General features: G+C 53.0%; 1 protein-coding gene across 1 annotated transcript in view; it reads right to left on the bottom strand.

Moving 5' to 3' along the window:
* Positions 1-3,108: 3,108 nt before the first annotated feature.
* L3MBTL4 (L3MBTL histone methyl-lysine binding protein 4) overlaps positions 3,109-20,836 on the bottom strand; it is a gene marked incomplete at both ends in the record, with an annotated part of 301,695 nt that continues 283,967 nt past the window's right edge. The window contains 3 exons of the mRNA XM_082667113.1: positions 3,109-3,288; positions 9,712-9,774; positions 17,018-17,187. Of these exons, the coding sequence (XP_082523239.1) occupies positions 3,109-3,288; positions 9,712-9,774; positions 17,018-17,187 (413 nt within the window). The remainder of the gene's footprint in view (positions 3,289-9,711; positions 9,775-17,017; positions 17,188-20,836) is intronic.

Genomic DNA, 20,836 nt, shown 5'->3' with positions numbered 1-20,836 from the left:
CAATATCCTAGAAGTTGTATTTCTTGATGCCCTGATGGCATTTTTTTTCCCTTTGTCCCTGACTCACTCATGTTTCGGGTGGGACTCAGGAAAAGAAACAGGGAGTAAGGGCTGAGGCTGGTACCCAGGGGCTGTGGAGGCCTTCACACCATCTGGGCACTTTGGGATGCTTCCTGACTGCTGAGCGTGGCGGGGGCCCTCCTGGCAGAGAGAAGGATACCCACTCCTAATGATGCAAGCCTTTCTGGAGAGCGTGGGGCGCGGGGAGGGAGCTGGCTGGCGCCGCTTCTGGGTGTGGTAGCCTGGAGTCCGGGCCGATCAAGGGCCCTTAGGAGCATCCCAGGGCCCGCCCCACGTGCTCCTGGGCCCCTAACACGTAGCCACACTAAGAAGAGCGGGCCCCTTGGGGTCAGGCTTGATGCAAATTGGAATATGTACGCGGGAGATTCCTACAAGATTATTTAAAAAAATGGATCGCTGTTGCTGTTACTTTCCTGACCCCTATTTAGTGGCTACTGTTAGGTGTCAGGCACCTTATTTGTGTGTTGTGTCAGTTGCAGTCACACATGCACACATCCTCAAAATCAAATGAAAAAACCCCTCGGGGGTAGGTATTATCTTCTCATTTTATGGAGACGTTACAACTATTTAGGAGGTCACAGAGCTGGAATCTAGATTTGAGTTTGATTGGTTTGCTTCGTTCATTGATGCAACAAATGACTTGCTGTGTGCCCATTACGTGCCAAATACTAAGCCAGATGCCAGGAAGAAGTGAAGAGGAAGAGGCCACGGTCTTGGTCCTCACAGACCCTAGACTAGTGGGGAGAGACAAGCAAGTAATAATAAAGACTGAGGAGCATAGGATGGGAGGCACGGCTGCTGCGGGAACCCAGGAGCTAAGGCGTTAAGGAAACCTCTGGAGGACGGGGGAGGGGACACCTCAGCGGAGGGGTCAGCAGATGCAAAAGGGGAGGCCCAAAAGAGGGGTGAGTGTGGAGACGAGGAGGGGGTTCAGTCTTGGTCCAGCTCAGACTATGTGTGTGTGAGACGAGAGAGAGAGAACAGAGCTGTGCTTGAGGGGACGGGGGGCACGTGAGAGCCCCAGTGCTGGCTGCCGACTGCACACCTCGCTGCCCATGTCCACGTCCAGTGATGCCGTGTTGGTAGAAGAATTAGAGCCCAGAAGCTGACAAAGGGTCAGAGGATTCTAGTCTCCTGGCTCAGGCAGCTGCCCTGGTGATGGGTACTGTTCACACTGGTGGGGCCATTTGAATGTCAAGGTCGAGGCACTTGGATGACAAAGTGGGGATGTGCTGCAGCAGGCGGCTACACTCCTGGATCAAGCTCTTTCTGTCCGATCATACCGTCTTCTAGGGACACAACAGTTCAACCCTAATCTGGCTTGGAATTATCTGTCCTGTTCTAGATCCTTCTCTTAAAATGACATGTATTAAATATACAAACCACAAATCTCATGTCTTCCATGGAGCCTACATAAATGAGCAATTTTGAGGTTCTGTTTAATTAAAAAAACCTCAGACTTAAAACACTCAATCATTAATACCTAAATTTACTTCCCTGCGAAAACATACTCCAAAAGTGTTCAGAAGCGGCCGATTTCTCTACCGGCCGACGGGTGCAGGGCCACTGCCTCTGTTCCTTCCCAGCTGGGAAGACAACCTCCAGGCTATTACAACATATTCATAAAAGCAGTGAGGTGGAGGTCTTATTTTATCTGTTTATTATCATTTAAAATATATTAAAATTTTAACATAGAAGCAGGAATTTTAATTGTACATGGCAGTCAAAAAAAACAAAACAAAACCCAAACAACAAATAAAACATCACAGAAAGAAAAATGCACATTAACCAATAATACATTAAAATTCCATTTAGTTAAGGTGAGGATCTAAAGAATGAAATATAAGTATACCTCTTAGAGAAGAATTTTTTTTCCTTCGGTGACTTGAAGTTTGATAAACTCTCCAAGCAACTTTCTTAAACCGTAAGAGTCTTAACTGAAGCAAATAGGTACTGTAGGTCTGACTCTATTTTTTTTCTTTTCTCTCCCACCTGCAAAAAAACCACAACCCCTGCCACCCAAAAAAACCAACCAAAAAGATGGAGCTCCCATACCGTGAGGCTGACTCCACGTAACTTCAGCCGCAAATGTAGTCACTTACACAAAACAAATAAGGGCTGAGAACAAATAAGAATTGTTTGAACATATCCTAGACACACAGCTCCCCACTTTAGAAATCTTCCCTTTAAATGGAGCGTCTCTGTAAAGATGTACCCAGGGCCCCCATGTAACACGGCTCGTGGCACACACGCAGACTGCCTGCAGGACAAGTCAGCCCCCCTGAGGCGACCCTTAGAGCAGAAGCTGTGAAGACGTCGGAGGTTGGGGGGGGAGGGAGGTGTGTCTGTGTGAGGACACGGGTCCCTGCGGGGACACTGCAGGTGGAGGGTCCTCAGGAGGGTCCTGCCAGCTTCTGCCAGGTGCCCGGCTGGCTGGGCACACTCGGGAGACCCTGGCAGCACAACTGAGAAACGGTTTGTGGAACACAAAGGAGAATTAATGGATCATGAAAACATGTGCTTATTACTAATTTTTTTAACGATCCATGCTTTCCTGAGTAAAGTACACAAATCTCACAGGAGTCTGTTTAAAGCACCAGGCCTCTATCTCTTAGACTCACTGCACCCGGAGGGCAAATCGCAGCCCAGCTCAGAAGCCGTTCTGGGGAAAACAGAACAACAATGTGTGTGTGAAAACCGTTTTCCTGATACTCTACCACTGGAGAGTTGCATCCTTGCAAATGGGAAGTGACCTCCTCCAGGGCGAGGGAGAAGGATAAAGGCGCGCGGGCTGCTCTGGTCTGGTCGCTGCAGCACGTCAGAGCCGAGATGAGGCCGGTCAGAAGCCTGCATGTGCCTGGGCCTCTGCGTCACTGGTGCCGGACCAGCCAGCAAACCCTGCAAACATAAAAACCGCAGCCACTTTACAAGGTCCAGATCACCTGGACGTGACCACGGGCACACCGAAATCAAGTTCATGTGGCTGGCGCTCCTGCTGAGAGAACAAGGCGTGGTGGCTGCAGCCCATCAGGTGCAGGCTTTCCCCCTGCCTTCCTGGCCCGAGACAGCACCTTCCCCGGCGAGGTCCTGGGAGCTTCTGAACATGAGGATGGAGTTATAAATCTTCAGGGCTGGACCCAGTTTGATCTTCATCACCTGGACAATGTCCTTCTGTGTCAGGAGCAGGAAGGCTTTGCCATCAATCTGCTGTAGATCAATAAATCAGCACAAATAAACATATCCTGCTGTTCAAGTCTGGTTGCCCTCCAGGGGCCCCTGGGTGCTGAGCTGTGTGATGGGGACGCGGTGGCCTACCAGAGCTTGGGGACCACAGACCACGACGGCATCTTAGTCCGACCACCATCAATTCTGTTTTCCCCAGAATGCTGAAGCTAAGTTAACTCAAAGAGGGGTTCATTCTGTTAAATGTGAATTCAGTGTACATGAACTGTCCCTAGGCTGAATTTCTATTGTTACGTTTTTAAAATTTTGGACTGAATTTGTATAAAGGGCCTTAACAATAACCCACTTTCATCTACCAAGTGAAATCTCCAGGAATGTTTCCCATGAGAACAATGAACAAGGAGCACGTGATGGTGTTACTTATAACAGTGCAGCACTGCAAACACCCGGGCACTCCAGAAACAGCAGAAGGAAATAAATTACAGTGTTACCTAGGATGAGGGACCAGGCAGTCACCAAAATTCATGTTACAATGAAATAGTTAATGATTTGGGAAAATTTTCATGGATTGTTAAGCAACGAAACATGATCTGATGATACAGAAAGATCTGTTTTAATTTGTAAAATTAAATGTGCACGACCACTGTAAACATACACAGTTAAAATACTTGAAGTCTTTATACCAAATGTGAAGGGGTTTCGGCCAGTGGCTTGGTTTGGTTTTTGTTTTCTCCTTTTAACCCTCCTGTATTTAAAATGACTCCTATGCCAAACACCATTATAAGCCAAAGTACATTCAAAATGAATGCTTTGTTTATTAACTTTTTTACAACATACTGTGGTCTGAAATGTCATGGCTTTCCTGAGGTCATGTGATGGCCAGTGCCACCGTGCAGGCCGTTTTTCTGGTTTCTAGAAGCCCCAGCGTGGTCTCAGAGTTTGAGTCCCGGTGACTGTGGCCTGTCCCACAGTCACGCTGTTTTCACAGATGGGCTCAGAAGGAGTCCAGGTTCCAGAACCAAGAGGACAGAATGAAGTTTGCTAGGATGACATCCTTCCATGAACCCAGCCCTGTGGTTCTAATCCTTTTTAGTTAACAATACAAACCATGGTGTCAGTGTCTCCCTGAGGAAGGAGGGGTCCCTGGGGACCCCATGTGGGGTGTTGAGAGTTTTAAAAGCTTCCATGTCTAATATATTGTCTAATGAAGAATCGTCCATCTAGAGAGTGGAATACCCTTCCCATGGGGTAACGAGCACATTCCCACAGTGGTGGAGAGCACCGCCCTACGGCCACACCCCAACCTTCAGAACTTCAGGCAAGACTCGCGGGCCAAGTGCCCGGTGCAAGGCCAACTGGCCCGAGGCAGGGGAACACAATCAGATTCACAGGTTGCATCAGACCAAAACTCTACGGACCACCCAGTTCCAGAAACTGACCTGGAGACTTTCCGGACCACCCAGTTCCAGGAACTGACCTGGGGACTTTGAACCCAGCCCAGCCTTCCCGCCTTTCGAGGGGCGGGATTAACGGTCCCCCAGGATACCCGAAAAGACCACCAAATAAGGAATACCCTGCGCCCTCCCGGATTCACCACACCCCTTTCCCTTCTTCCCCTATAAAATCTTGCCCAACCCTCGCTCGGGTGCGACTTCTCTGGCCCCTTTCTCTCGGACCAGTGAACCTCGCCCGGGAGCGCTCCCTAATACAGCTCACTTGAAGCTTTCCTCTGTTTCGCGGTGCCGTTTGTTAAGATCCGACCTTACATTTGGTGCCGAAACCCGGGAGGGGTACCAAGCCCCGCAGGTTACCGCGCAGGCCGCTCCTCCCCCAGGAGACAACCAGGGAACCTCTACTCATCCACCCGATCCGTTTTCTCCTCCCACGCCCCTTGCTTCGCCAGTTAGTGCACATACACGCTCTCACGACTCCCACGATCCAAATCTCCACTGCCCTCTGAGGGAGGTAGCAGGAGCGGAAGGATTAGTTAGAGTTCATGTTCCCTTTTCCCTCCAAGATCTCTCTCAAATAGAAAAGCGATTAGGCTCCTTTTCTGCCAACTCTTCCCGCTACCTCAAAGAATTTCGCTACCTCTCTCAAGCTTACGATCTAACCTGGCACGATATCTTTGTGATCCTATCTTCTATCTGACCCCTGACGAGAGGGAAAGAATTCAAACTGCTGCCCGAAACCATGCAGATCAGGTTCACCTTACCAACAACTCCATGCCTGTCAGAGCGACTGCCGTACCTGGCACCGATCCAGGCTGGACTTATCAGGATGGCCAAGATGGCCATCGTAAACGCGACCTCATGATCCAGTGCCTCCTGGCTGGCATGCAGGCTGCCGCTCATAGTCAATTTTGAAAAACCAAAAGAGATAACCTAAGAACCTAATGAAAATCCAGCTATCTTTCTCAATCGCCTTACAGAGGCCTTAACTCTCTACACCCGGCTGGATCCCGACACCCCGGCAGGGGCAGCGGTCCTAGCCACCCATTTTATCACCCAATCAGCCCCGGACATCCGAAAGAAATTAAAAGGGGCAGAAGACGGCCCTCAAACCCCTATTCGAGATCTGGTAACGATGGCCTTTAAAGTCTACAATGGCCGTGAGGATTTGGCAGAATCCAGACGACAGGCTCGGATGCACCAGAAGGTGGCCCTCCAAACCCAAGCCCTCGTAGCCGCCCTAAGGCCGGCCATCTCCCATGGATCACAGCGTCCAGCCCCGCCGGGGGCCTGCTTCAAATGCGGAAAAGAAGGCCACTGGGCTCGCCAATGTCCCAATCCCCGACCTCCTTCTAAGCCCTGTCCCAGCTGCGGGCTAACAGGCCACTGGAAGAGTGACTGCCCTACGACTGGCCGTCCCTCAGCATCTCCACGCGGGGGGCAGGCCGACCCAACAGCATTACCACTCGAACTGCTGGGATTGGCTGACGACTGACGGCGCCTGGACTCGAAGACCCCCATCACCCTCGCCGAGCCCAGGGTAATGCTACAGGTAGCGGGTAAGTCCATCTCATTTCTGGCGGACACGGGGGCTACCTATTCGGTCCTGCCTACTTATTCCAGGCCAGTTTCTCCTTCCCAGATCTCGGTCGTGGGTACTGATGGCAAACCATCTCCACTCCAGACCGGTCCACTCCCATGTCATATCGAAGGACTCCCTTTTACTCATTCCTTCTTAGTCATACCACCCTGCCCAGTTCCCTTGCTAGGCCTAGATGTCCTTTTCCACTTAGGGGCCTCCCTCCAGCTGGTTAGACTTGACCCTAAGGTCCCCTCCTCCCAACTCCTGCTTCCCCTTCTCGGCCTGTCTCTAGAACCCTCCCCCTCCTATCCCCCTCTTCCAATCACACCGAACCCAATCAATCCCCGAGTCTGGGAAACTTATAAGCCCATAATAGCAACACACCATTCCCCCGTCCTCGTCCGCCTAAAGGACCCCTCCAAATTTCCATCAAGGCCCCAATTTCCCATCTCTGAGACTCACCTTAGGGGCCTACAACCTAATATCACCAGACTCCTAAACCAGGGACTCCTTATCCCCACGGACTCTCCCTGCAACACCCCCATCCTGCCTGTCCGCAAGACCTCTGGGGATTATCGCCTGGTCCAGGACCTCCGAATAATCAATGAGGCCATAATTCCTCTCCACCCAGTAGTACCAATCCCATACACCTTGCTCTCCCATATCCCCCCATCCACAACCCACTTTACGGTTCTGGATCTCAAAGATGCCTTTTTCACTATCCCCCTTCATCCCGACTCCTATTTCCTCTTCGCCTTTACCTGGACGGATCCGGATACTCATACTTCCAGTCGGCTCACCTGGACAGTTCTTCCCCAGGGCTTCCGCGACAGTCCTCACCTCTTCGGTCAGGCGCTGGCACGGGACCTCACTTCCTACTCCCTTACCCCCAGCACACTCCTTCAATATGTAGATGACCTCGTCCTTTGTAGCCCGCCTCTCAGCCTCTCAAGACAACACACTGCAGATCTCCTCAATTACCTTGGCTCTCGCGGTTATCGGGTCTCCCCAGCCAAGGCTCAGTTATCTGTATCTTCTGTAACCTACCTGGGGCTCCACCTTACCCCTACCACAAAAGGTCTAACAGCCGACCGCACCCGGATTATCCGTGAACTCCAGCCTCCGGAAACAGTGGAACAAATTCTCTCCTTTTGGGGCCTTATAGGATTTTTCCGACACTGGATCCCTAACCTTGCTCTCCTCGCTAAACCCTTATATCTAGCCGCTAAAGAAACCCCTAAAGGACCCCTCACCTCTCCTTCCGCTGTTCGACAGGCCTTTCTCACCGTCCATAACGCTCTGTTATCTTCTCCTCCCATTTCTCTGCCCAACCCAAACCGACCTTTTCACCTTTTTGTGGATGAACGGGCCGGAATAGCCACTGGACTCCTTGCCCAGCCTGTAGGGCCTTCCTACCGCCCCGTGGCTTACCTCTCCAAACAGCTAGACCCAGCCATTCGGGGATGGCAACCACGCCTTCGGGCCCTAGCAGCGGCAGCCGAACTGACCAAAACAAACACTCAAACTGACTCTGGCCCACCCACTAACTGTGTTTTCCTCCCACCGGCTGGTCGACCTCCTAGGCCACAAGTCTCTCTCCCTCCTGGGCCCCTCCCGCATCCCGGAATTCCACCTGCTGTTCATTGAAAACCCTGCTATCCCCCTCGACCTCTCTCCCCCACCTAAACCCGGCCTCCCTCTTGCCTATCTTCGTAGAGGCCCTCAGCCCGCCGAGAGAGGGACTCTTTGATACCCCTCTTTCAAACCCGGACCGCACCCTCTTCTTAGATGGCAGCTCAATACTCGGTCTTGACGGATGCCGACGAGCAGCCTATGCGGTGGTAACTCCCTCGCCTCCTCTCTCGTTGCTGCGGGCATCGGGGGAGGAGCCCTAACACACAGTGTCTCAACATCCCGTGACCTAGAACAGCAACTCCAGCTAGGCATCGAGGCTTCTGCCGCCTCCATCACCTCCCTCCAGCGCCAGATCACCTCAGTAGCCCGAGTTGCCCTCCAAAATCGACTGAGCCCTGGATCTCCTGACGGCCGAGGAGGTACCTGCCTCTTCCTACAGGAGGAATGCTGCTATTACATCAATGAAACAGGACTCGTCAAAGACAACGTAAAAGCCCTCCATCGCTTAAGAGAAGAACTCCAACGCAAACACCAACAGTCCGCCTCCCCAATTTCCGATTGGTGGCGATCCACCCTCTATACCTGGCTAACACCAATCTTAGGCCCCTTAATTCTCATCTGTATCTTGTTCATGCTTGCTCCCTGTTTTCTTAGGTTCCTTCGCAGGCACATGGAGGAAGTCTCTCGGGTGGCCACAACCCAAATGCTCCTCGGCCCTTACACCTTGCTTCCTACAGAACCCCCCACTGGTCTCCCCTAAGCCTCGGACCTCTGGTCACCCGACTCCCCTTTCGACGCCCCCATTCAGCATGAAGTAGCCAGAGATCAGAACGCCGCCCCATTACACCAAAGATGTCGGGATGTAAGGCCAACTGGCCTGAGGCAGGGGAACACAATCAGATTCACAGGTTGCATCAGACCGAAACTCTCCGGACCACTCAGTTCCAGAAACTGACCTGGGGACTTTGCACCCGGCCCAGCCTTCCCGCCTTTCGAGGAGCGGGACTAACGGTTCCCCAGGATACCCGAAAAGACCACCAAATAAGGAATACCCTGCACCCTCCCAGATTCACCACACCCCTTTCCCTTCTTCCCCTATAAAATCTTGCCCAACCCTCGCCCGGGGGCGACTTCTCTGGCCCCTTTCCCTCGGACCAGTGAACCTCGCCCAGGAGCGCTCCCTAATACAGCTCACTTGAAGCTTTCCTCTGTTTCGCGGTGCCGTTTGTTAAGATCCGACCTTACAGCCGGTAGTCCTAAGAGTAAAGCAGTGATGGTGATGATGGGAACAGTAAGCGCTTACGGAGCTTTACTAAGCCTTCTCTGTGCTGATCCCACCAGCAACCCCGGAGGCAGATGAGGAAACCAACAGTTTCAAGGATTGTGTGGTTTCTCCATGTCCCCCTAAGTAGGGGCAGGGCAAGGACAGGTAGGACGGTCCTAATTCCACTTCGGAGCAGACAAGCCCCCCTTTTCCCGGGTGCAGGCCCGTGGCAGGTCCCCTCTGCCCCAGCGTGGCTGCAGTCACAATGCAGGTATTAACCGAGTGACGTGTCCCAAGACACGTCACAAGCGGCTGCAGAGATGAGGCTGCAGACTCCAGCGACAAAGCACAGCTCACGTCAGCGACCCAGACAGGCTGCCCCGCTGGGCCCCCTCTTGCCTGGACCTCTTTGTCTTGCCTCCCCCAAACTGCCCTTATTTACACTTAAGTAAACGGAAACAAAGCACTTCCGGGCCTAGTCGTAGAGAAACATATGTAATTTTTCCATTTCCTACCTCTTTCTTGAAGCACTTGGCATGCTCTTCGCAGCCCAGCAGAGACTGTACGAACTCAGCCACCTACAGCGCGAGATGAAAAGCCTGATTCAGAACGTGCACCGGAAATAATACCTTGGGTTGTAGTCATTCAACATTTGAGTAAAATACACTTTGCATCCCTCAAACGCTTGGGATTTAAACAGTAGCTATCAAGCCCCAGTAGCATTCGCCAGCTCGGAAATGAGACCAGCTCCTACTATCTTTTCTGGCCTCATTTCCAGGCTGACCTACATAGGGTTACAGTCACCATGGTGCCAATAACAGCCTCCATCTGTGTGGAGCCCTGGCATCCTGGAACCTTCCATCATCTGACCCTCCTGTCCAGCCTGGGGGTCAGGGAGGGCAGGAGGCAGTGGCCTGTGCACAGCAGTGATGACAGGCACCGTCTGCCTTTCCAGACCTGGGCTGTCCCGCCTCCCGTACCCGAGTCTCCAGGGCCTCCCCCAGCGTCTGGCCAACAATGGGTACTCGGACCTCCCTGCGGAGGGAATTCCCACAAAAATGATGAGGAAGCTGAAGCCCAAAGAGGTTTAATAACTTCCTCAAGGCCACACGTGGCCAGTGAGTGCCCCGGGGGCAGCCCTTCTCCACCCTGGACATGCACTGGGACCCCCTGGAGAGCTTTAAACACGATGATCTCAGGCCCAGCTCATGCTGCAGAGATTCCGAATCAGTCAAGCTGGATCCCGTGGAGGGCTGGGCACGGATTCGATTCCCGGGTTGGTTCTAATGCGCACTCAGGGCCAAGGCCCTCCCCGCCCCCCGCCTCAGCGCTGGGGGCGGGAGGTGCTGAAGGTGAAACCCTGACGTGGGGTCACAGGGAACAGCTGGGGGCGGAGACAACACGCTCAAGGGGAGGTTTCCTGCCCAGTGCGACTCCAACGCTGGGCCTGATCCTTCTTCAATGTGGGGCTGCCCTGCGAACCGCAGGGTGTTTGGCGACATCCCCGCTAGGTGCCGGGAGCAGCCCCAGCGCGCACGATTGTGACAACGAAAAACGAGTCAGGGTGCTGGCGACACCGCCTGGTAGGAGCCACCGCGCTGAAGGAGGGCTCTTCTGGGATGGCTCTGTCACAGGAGGGGGCCGCGGGTCACAGTAGGGGAAGTGAACATAGAAAAGTGGCTCTAGGAATTAGCTAAAGACACACGCTGGTGCCTCTCAATCACTGGCTCCCCTGGGGAAGCCATGCCAGCACCAGGGCCCCCGGATGCCCGGCCCCCGGGGACAGGGACGCGCCCCACAGACAGTCTCTCGTAAACACACGCTCCAGGAACTTCTGTTCTCAAAACAGGGCTGAGTCTTGCTCTGATGGTTTTCAGAGGTTAAAATGTCCTGTTCTGGGCAAACAAATACAAATTTAAAAAAAAGGATCACGTTCCCTCTTCTTAGTATTGTGAGCCAAGAAAGCACTGTCCGTGTCAGAGGTAGATTGGATTTTAAGTGGGGATAAATAACGTGCTACACCAAAGAGTACACAGGGCTGCGCTGCGGGGCAGGTCCTCGCTGTCTTCCTCGGACAGTTTCGTTACCACGTGTCTGAAATTCTCTGTCTTTTTGGAAAGAGATTCTGATTCTATTCGACCTGCCTTTTTCCAAAGTAAAGAACAAGTTCCATGCAATCTACTGAGGCAGACCCTTCTGGCCCGGATCGTGATTTGGTATCATTATTCAGTACTGCCAGTCCCGAGAATAAATTCTATTTGAGCTTCAGTAGAAAGCCCATTGCCTCGCTGTGAAGTGGTGAACTTCACTAGACCGCAGAGCAGTAACGGAAGGGTTCCCTCTCACGTTCCCCTTCAGCACGTGCTTCCTTCTTCACGTCGTGGTCAATGTGGAGAAGCGTTCACACGGTTCCATGAGTCCCCAGAGGAGGAAGCTGCCGCCCCGTCCTTTGCCTCCACCCAGGACAGCTGTGTGGACTCGGCTGCTTTCCTCAGGTGACGGCGGCCCTGCTGGAGCCCAGGGTGGCCGGCCTTGACCTTGGCCTTGGTGGGGGCAGCACACCTGGTTCCCCAAGTTCTTGGGAGCGCAGTGTCCACAGCAGACACCCCAGTTTTGTTTTGGAAGGACGCGGAGTAAGTTAGTTCCAGGGATGACACAGCAGTTTGGAAAGACTAAGAAATGAAACTGTAGGCTCTGAGCTGAGCCCTTTACTCCACCCAACTTCCTTCCCGGGCAACCTCCTTTTCCTGGCATCCTCGTGCAGCCCAGCAGGCCTGCTTCCTTCAGTGCAGCTGCTGCTTCCTTAAATCTCTCCCGATGCCGACGTTCCCATCTTGCTGAGCCAGCGCCGGGTGCCTGACTGTCCTGGCTTCGGGTCCACTGGGGACCATGTTTCCAGCCCGGGTCTCATTTCTTATCAGTGGAATTTGTTAGTTGCCCTTTTTCAGCGACCGATTGTGTAAGGCTGCTATGCTTAGGTAGCAGTATCCTGAATTTTTCAAAACACTCCCTCCTGGGCAAAGATTGCTTGGAAAGCGACCACCATCTTTTAGATCTAATGGACATTTAGGGAGCCCTTGGATAAGGCCAGGGCGATTTATAGGTGCTGCTTTAAAAGGCATTTTTGAATGTAAGAAATAGAAGTACCCACATGGGCACCAAGCATCCCCGAGTTGCACCCGCGGCTGTAATGTGCGTACGTGTCGCATCTGCCCTGCGTGTGCCCACGGACGCCTGGCAGGAGGGGCTGCAGAAAATTCGTCTCCCAATTCATCCACTCACTCGCACATTTGTCCACCTGCTCTGGTGTACTTGCTATAAAGATGTAAAAAGATATAAAAATAATTTAGTCCCTACTCTTAGATGCTTGTACCCTTCTATAGAACATTTCCATGACCAGAGTAAGAAATACGCTCCCCAGGGACCACAGCTCGAGTGTGCGCACACTCACGCATTCCTAACGAAGGTTTCACAAACAGTAACCTCTACTACAATGATGTACTTGCGTCTGGTCTTCTCTCTCCTTTTGGAACCACTAAACTAACTTCACAGCCTGCCTGTGCTCTGAAAGAAATCGCTCTGGCAGAAACACCACAGAAACAGCAAAGGAGTTAAAAGCCAGCCCCCACCTCCGGGCAACGTGACAAAGGTCCGTCAGGTAACACAACTCAGAGCGGAGGTCTCCTCCCAGCCAGGACGGCTGACAAGAGGGACTGTCCTTGTGCTGCATCTCCTGCCAGAGACACTCACCCGCCTTAAGTGTCCCTGGATGGCACTTAGCACAGGGACCCACAGTCATTTTCCACACGCCCTGTCCCCTGAGCTCCCATTCCTGCCCCGTGGGAACAAAGCACAAAGGCACAGCCCCGCCCTGCTCACCCTGAACTGCCTTCTCTCGTCCTCACGACCCGACTCGCCACTCTTAGTGCAGCATCTGGAGCAGGCACAGTGGCCCCTGTGGCTGGTAGTCGCTGGGATCCCCCCTAGGGAGCCCCCTTATTTTCAACGATACAAACGCATCACAACGCCCACACTCTGACCACTCAAAGTTTCTTCTTGAGGACCAGTTTTTGTGCCAGGAAATGTGCTACAGAATGTGAGAATACAGAGAGAAATTTAGGATGTGGTCCTCGTCCTCAAGGGCATCTAATTAGGGAGCTATCAAGACAAAGGTACATCAACGTTAGGGAGTAACCCCGCCTGTTTTCTCTGGGATGCGTCCCGTGGGCAGCCACGGTCAACGAAGTGCTCCAGGCAGCCAGCCTCCCCGATGGCTGCTTCAGTTTTAATCTAGAAAATGTCGAAGGTCACCTTTGGCAGTAAAAGGCTGGGATCCCGTGTGTACCCATCACAGAGAACTCAGAACTGTGATCGCAGCTTCCTGATCATCCTCCGTGGCCTCTTCGGTCCTCCCCGCCCCCTAGTGAGTCTCTTCCTTCCGAGGCCCGCCCCATCCTAACGACGGACCCGCTACTTCCCTTTAATCACCCTCCAAACTTCATTTTGTTCAGTGTCAGACTTGCAACTGGTCAGATCAGAGGCCCCACCCCCGAATTTCCTATTTATTCCCTAATGTTCCTAAATAGTGATCCCTGCTCCTTTGGGGTGATGCCCCACCCCACCCCCCAAGAAGTTAATAAAAGCTGTGGCCCTCTTCTTATGGGGAAAAACACACATTTTGTACACAGTTTTCCCCAATCCCCTGAAGCCCAACCCCACAGCCCTAGCCGGGAACCCTGTGACCTGGGACGCTCACTTCCAGCCTCCCCCCAACTTCTCGCCCTTCCTCCTGCACTTCCGCCGTGGACCCACCGGCCTCCATCCCTGGCCGTGCTCTCTGGGGATCGTGCCTGGTGAAGCCATGTCTCGTGTACCCTGAGGGGACCCTAACTCAGAAGGTCCCAGAATAAATTCATCATCTTATCCCTTGGCCCCCAAACTGGATCCTGTCCCCGGAGTTCCGTTTTTTGACAGCACCACTCCTTTTCCATTCTTTCCAATGAAGTGTGTGGGCCTTGTAGTTCTCACACATCATTATCCTAATTAAGTACCAAACTGCGTAGCGCTGAGAGTATAAATGGAACCACGCTGGCTCATTTCACCTCCTCGTCTTGTGCCTCATCTATTTCCTGTGCTGTGGCTTCGTCTGCTGAGCCCGGGTGGCTCTGGACAGTGGCGCCCAGCCCGGCCCCTTCTTACTCTCACCCTCCTTGCTGGCCTGTGCTGTTTTCATCTCCCTGAAGCACCAGCTTCACAACATGACTTTCTGCCTTAGAACCTAAGAACCTGGTATTGCCTGACTGGTGCACCTGGCCCATCTCCCGCCTGCCGCAGGCCGCCTTCCCCAAGCCCCAGTGGGCGGTGTGCTTGGGGTGTGGTGAGACGTCGGCTCAGGACCTGGCTCTGACCGTGTGGCCTTAAGAGTTTCCTTAGTCTCCGGTGCCTCCACTTCCCTGTCTGTAAAATGGGCAAAATCAGCGTGCGTGCCTCCCTATCATTACATCAACACTGCTCACTACCATCATGATGTCAGTGAGGGACACGTGTGTGTCTGTCATCCTTGCACGTGTCACACTCACCCCCACTCCTATAGTTTTCCTTCCCCGCATGGCGTCCCGTCTTTTCTCTGCTTGGACTGATTGCACTTTTGTTTCAAAATCCAGCTCAGATGCCCTTGCCATTCACTCAACAAACACTTACTGGGTGATCTAGTGCCAGGCGCAGTGAGAAGCTCTCAGGACACAGGCCAAGTGAGTAAGGTCTCCGCTCATGTGCTTGAGGTTCAGGGTCAGCAGAGTGAGCATCCGAGGTGCAGCCTGAGACTCTCAGAGGAAACGGGGGCCCTGAGGGACGTGGGAGCAGCCTGAGGGCTCCTGCAGGAGGAGAGCCTGCGCTGGGCAGGGGCTGGGCAGTGACCGTGCACATGTGACAACAGTACACGGGGACTAGGGAGGCGCAGGACGTGGGGCCCAAGGTCAGGGGTGGGCGGACAGCCAGGCAGGTCCTGCGGGCTCATCTGGGGACCAGGATGTGGTGCAGTGCTCGCCCTGCTGTGCCCACTCCCTCTCCGTCGGGATGCAGTCGCTCTGCACATGTGGGGCTGGGCTGGACGTCTGAGCAGGACAGTGACATACCAGGGACCAGGAGCACAGGAAGAAGAGGGGAGAGGGGCCACTATCATCTAACTTAAACGGCGCAGAACCTCAGATGAATGGCTTGAAGGTCAAAAGAGAGAGAGACTGCCCTTGAACCCTGGGTTATTTCAAGGGCAAAACCAGCAGTGCTTTGATTACAGCTGTAAGGCCAGCAGGTCCGGGGAAGGGCCCAGGGAGCCAGACGGAACCCCCGCCAAAGTGGCTGATGCAACCGACACCTAACATTGCCACACCACTCAGCCCTGGTCTTCCCGCTCCCCAAGGGGTGGAACCAACGGCTCTGAGGCTGATGCAACCGACACCTGACATTGCCACAACACCCGAGAGATTACCAAAAAAGGGCTGCTTCACACAGCAAGCACCTCCCCTGCGTGCATCCCTATAAATTCTGTTCGCGCCCACACCCGGGCGCGACTTCTCTGGCCCCTTTCTCTCGAACCAGTGAACCTCGCCCGGGAGCGTTCCCAAATAAAGCTTGTTTAAGCTCTCCTCCGTCTTTGGTGCCGTTCCTTACAACAGCCACAATAGGTTTTAATTCAGTCGGCTTTGTAAACTGGTAAAAGTTCTCAGATGGGCAGGCGCAGACCATGAATACTCTATAGGGAGCACGGTCACATTTAGTCACCCCCCCAAACAACCCCACAGCACCTGGCATGTCCAGTCACCTCTCTGTCCTGCGGGACCCACAGGGCCTTGGAAGGAGAGGAACCAGGCGGGCAGGCAGGGTGTGCTGGGCCCCGTCCACGCCGAGGGTGCCAGGTTGGGGGAACCCACCAGGCACACTCTGTGCGCTGCCTGGGAGGAGGGGCGGAGGCCCCCCGGACCTCTGACCTCTGCAGGGCCTTAGTCGCTGCTCCTTTTCTGGGGCTGGAAAGGAAGCCCCTGAGCGAGATGGAGTCCAGGTGACTTGACTGCTGGACATGCTCAGTGAGTATCCGTGACTAGTTTAACTGCAGCTCTACTCTGTCTTGTCAAAAGAGTGACCCATGCTTTTCTTTCATTAAAAAAAAAAACAAAAAAACTTAAGGCCTGATGAGTGAGAACAATACCTTCATCAAAAGGAGTATCAGTCAGAGTGTGTTGCTTTAAGTATGAAGCGTTTCCACAGCATCACAGGGAGCAACGGCACTTACCTGATTCTTACGTAAAACCAACGTTGTAAGGTGTGTTTCTATTACAATCAAATCCACTTTCCCCTCTGTTCGGCATCTTATGCAACACTGTGACCTAATTTATCCATAAACCTGAGGTTGACCTGATCCCCCGTGTCTGCGGATGGACACACGGCAGCGCGGTGCTGCCTGGGCGTGAGAATATGGGATCCCGGGGCCTCGGGGGCACCAGGAAGAGGGAGCCACTTGGGCACAGAGCATGCGGGGTGGGGGGCATCGCCCGGGGCTGCCAGGACACAGGCATGGAGGCCCACACGTTCGTGTTTCCTCAGAGCAAACCTGTGATGCGGCGCTGGAGGCCTAAATCAGCACCCCACCCCGGGGGGCAGGCAGTGGAGACGGCGCTGGGAGAAGGCTGGGGAGGGCAGGGCCCCACTAGGGGGCTTCCCAAACGTCCTGAGCGTCAGCCTGCTTCTCCCTCAAGTGTGGATCTGGAATTTGGCACACGTGGCCTCAGCACCTAAGAGAAACCCCGGCCCCGGGCAGCCGCTTACCTCATCCACCGTCCACCGGGCCACCTTGCCAGCCTGCACGTCGGCCACGCCGGGGAGCAGCTTGAGGTGCTGTTTGCGGCCCAGGGGAAGGTCCCGGAAAGGCTGGGCGGACGAGGACGACATGAAGACCGACTGGTGCAGGGCCTGCTGCGTCCGCGCGGCCAAGTGCTCTGCAAGACAGGCAGTTGGGTGAGGGGGGCAGCATCTTGGTGGCCCCTCCCCGCCGAGGGCCCGAGTCAGACCCCCTGGAACCCTGGACGAACCTTGGACCAATGGCATCACTGCCCAGGAGGCCCTCCCCAGCACAGCGACACCGCTGCTCTATTTCAAAACCACAGTCAGGAGAAACAGGAGTTATGAAGGCCCGAGAATGTGGCCGTTTGCTAAGCAGGATCGAATCATCTCTGTGACCCACTGATGCCAGAGAGGAGCCGGCCTGTCACTGCACCGGCCTCTCTCTCCCTGAGTCCAGAGTCCAGAGCAGGCCCAGAGCCTCGCTGGACATGGCTCTAAGTGGATGGGCACACCGGCCACCAGGGATGTGCCCGCCCACGAAGCCCGGTTCCCTTCTGGAAGCCGCTGCCTGCGTCACAATGGGCCCAGGTCCACATCTGGCTTCAAGGGTCCCCTGGGGGACACCATGTGTGGAATGCAGCTCAGGATCCCAGGAGAACCTAGGTGGCAGCTGCTACTGTTGGTCTCTGCAGGGCACGCTGGCCTTGCTGGGCTTGGGGAAGAGGCTGCAGCTGAGAGCTGGGTGCCCCCACCCCGCCCAAGCCCTCCTAACTGGGCCCTCCCTCGAGAGCAAAGCTCTGAGTGGCCAGGGTCCTAAGGCTCTAGGGGCATTGGCCGGTGTCTCCAAGGAGTCAGACTCCACTTCCGCCCACGCTCCTCCCCAGCCTTTCTGAATGAGTTTTCCACCTTCACGAGGGACTTTAATCTTCTGTCATATCCTGACATTTAGATGGAGCCATGGATCTCAATTCCCTCATTATTCTGCTTTGAATGTACAAATGGATAAGGACAAAACCACTACCGAGATTCTAGAGAAAATTCATGCCTTTGTAACGACATCTTTTAAGACACTTTCAACACACATTAGCCGAATAAAGCTGTTGATATTTTAAGACTTTGAAAGGAAAGAACACAAAAGGAAATGTTCTACGCCCTCTAAAAGTCTACCTTTCCTAATGCAAATGGCAGGGTAAGTAAGCAGTAGCTATGTAATTTAAAGTCTATTATGAAGGCTTGTGTTTTACTGACCATGTCTGAAGAGCTATTATGCAAGTATTTCCATCTCAAATTAACTAACAGTTGTTAGTAGGCGAGGCTGTCCTGCACTTTGCACATTCACATAATCGCCTACTGGTTAGTGACCAGAGAGGTTCTAAAGTACAAGGGAGCCTGTCCATCTCTGCCCGACTGCTGAGCACAGACATCCTGCATCTTTACCCATGTGTGCAGTCCACACAGATAAACAGACGGAAAAATTGCGGCCTTCTCCCAAATTCTTCTGCTCCAGTTGCAGGCAGCAGCAAATTTATCTCTAAATGCGGATTGTCCGACACTGACCTTTTTAGTATGTAAATAGGTTATCTCCTCTGTGTAGTTCAGCCAGCAGCACGTAAGGCTGAAACTTCACATCTTCTTCACAAAGCCAGTAGGTTTACAGGTGTGAATGTTCCTTAATGAAGGTGTCAGGTTGGACAGGAGCAGGTACAAAACAAGCCCGGAAACCCAGGGAGGAAGCGTCACAGAGCATCTGCAGCTCCGGCCACGCGGAATCGCCAGGCTCTCCACGGAAGCCAGGAGTTAGAGCTCTGTGCTCTTAGGGATTAAGACCTGAGCCAAAGCCGGGCTTTATTCTGGAAAAGTGCCGCATCCATCAGTTGGTTGCTTTTGCTGAAATGGCATGGGCTTAAAAGACAAATCACATATGTGTCCCAAACCCATGCCCTAGGTAACCGATCACGTGTAGTTTCTGAAACATACAGGACTCTGAAAAGCCACGAGGAATCAGTCTTATGTTTGGGAGGCACGAAGATGTCTAGTGATGGTGACTGCGTTAATGCAAAAAAAACCCCGTGCTCCCAAGCAAGGGAATTTCCCACATGGTAATTTTGGAAGCAGATTGAGTGCTGAGGCAGCCACTTGGAAATGAACCCCACATGCAGTTGGCAGCTCCACCGAACGGCACTGGGTTCCTCCGTCCACTGCTGCCCACGGCTCTGGCCTCGTAGGACGGGGACTCAGTTCTAGTAGCAAGATGGCCTTCTCTGTGTATAGTATCATGTCATCTGCAAACAGTGACAGCTTTACTTCTTTTCCGATTTGGATTCCTTTTATTTCCTTTTCTTCTCTGATTGCTGTGGCTAAAACTTCCAAAACTATGTTGAATAAGAGTCGTGAGAGTGGGCAACCTTGTCTTGTTCCTGATCTTAGTGGAAATGCTTTCAGTTTTTCACCATTGAGGACGATGTTGGCTGTGGGTTTGTCATATATGGCCTTTATTATGTTGAGGAAAGTTCCCTTTATGCCTACTTTCTGAAGGGTTTTTATCATAAATGGGTGTGGAATTTTGTTGAAAGCTTTCTCTGGACCTATCGAGATGATCATATGGTTTTTCTCCTTCAGTTTGATAATATGGTGTATCACGTTGATTGATTTGCATATATTGAAGAATCTTTGCATTCCTGGAATAAACCCCACTTGATCATGGTGTATGATCCTTTTAATGTGCTGTTGGATTCTGTTTGCTAGTATTTTGTTGAGGATTTTTGCATCTATGTTCATCAGTGATATTGGCCTGTAGTTTTCTTTCTTTGTGACATACGGGAAGAGATATGGGAACATATGTATATAACTGATTCACTTTGTTATAAAGCAGAAATTAACACACCACTGTAAAGCAATTATACCCCAATAAACATGTTAAAAAAAAAAAAAAGATGGCCTTGAGGTCACCACCCAAGGCAGGGAGGGAGCCGGCTGGGTGCCGTGCACTTGCGCTCAGGCGGCTTTATGCTCTCAGTGGCTTTGGAATTCGTTCTTTGTCCCCATTAAGTCAATCTATTTGTTTGGAGGGAGGTGGAGGCTGGATTTCCGGAAGGCTGAGCAGAGCGTGGTGGGGATCAGGCTCTGGATGCCAGAGTGCCCCCCCCACCGGCTGGGTGAGATCCCCTCCTGGGGGAGGGCTCTTGCCTGTGTGCCGGCAGCCCCAGTTTGGGGGAGCCCCGCCAGAACTACTCACATGCTGACCACGGATAACATTTTTACTACTCTCAGCTTTACAGCGTGAGTCGGAAAGCCGGGAAGTTGAGTTTTCCTGCTCTAAAAGACGTGAGTTAGGTTAGGGAGGGAGGCCCTGAGCAGGGAGCTTGCAATAACCAGCTGCCATCCCTACGACACGACTGGAGGTGACAATACCTACAGCACAGAGCTGGTGGGAGGGGACGACAATGTGCCTTCAGTGACAGGTGCCGCTCTAAGCTCCTGAGGTCCGGCAGACACTCTATGCACGGAAGTGGCTTTATTCAAAATCAACACAAGGCAAGACGAATTCTCCATAGTAACACGAGAGAGGGGAGGCATTGTGGAGTGTTTCGTGGTGGTTGTTTTGCCTTCCTTGTACCATTTCCTGGGTCTGATTTCTTCCGGAGCTGAGGGTTTGGGGTGGATACTCAGTCTACCTGGGAGAGGACGGTGACAACGGGGGAAGGGCCGATCCCCGCCAGCTTGCCCGGGTATGAATCCTGGTCCCATGCAGCTGCTGAGTGACCTTGGATGAGATGCTTAACTCTTCTGTATCAACGTTTTCCA

This window comes from Grampus griseus, assembly GCF_964374135.1.
Source record: "Grampus griseus genome assembly, chromosome: 12".
Lineage (NCBI taxonomy): Eukaryota > Metazoa > Chordata > Mammalia > Artiodactyla > Delphinidae > Grampus > Grampus griseus.
The sequence above is the reverse complement of the archived record's forward strand: the minus strand, read 5'-3'. Positions and strand labels throughout refer to the sequence as shown.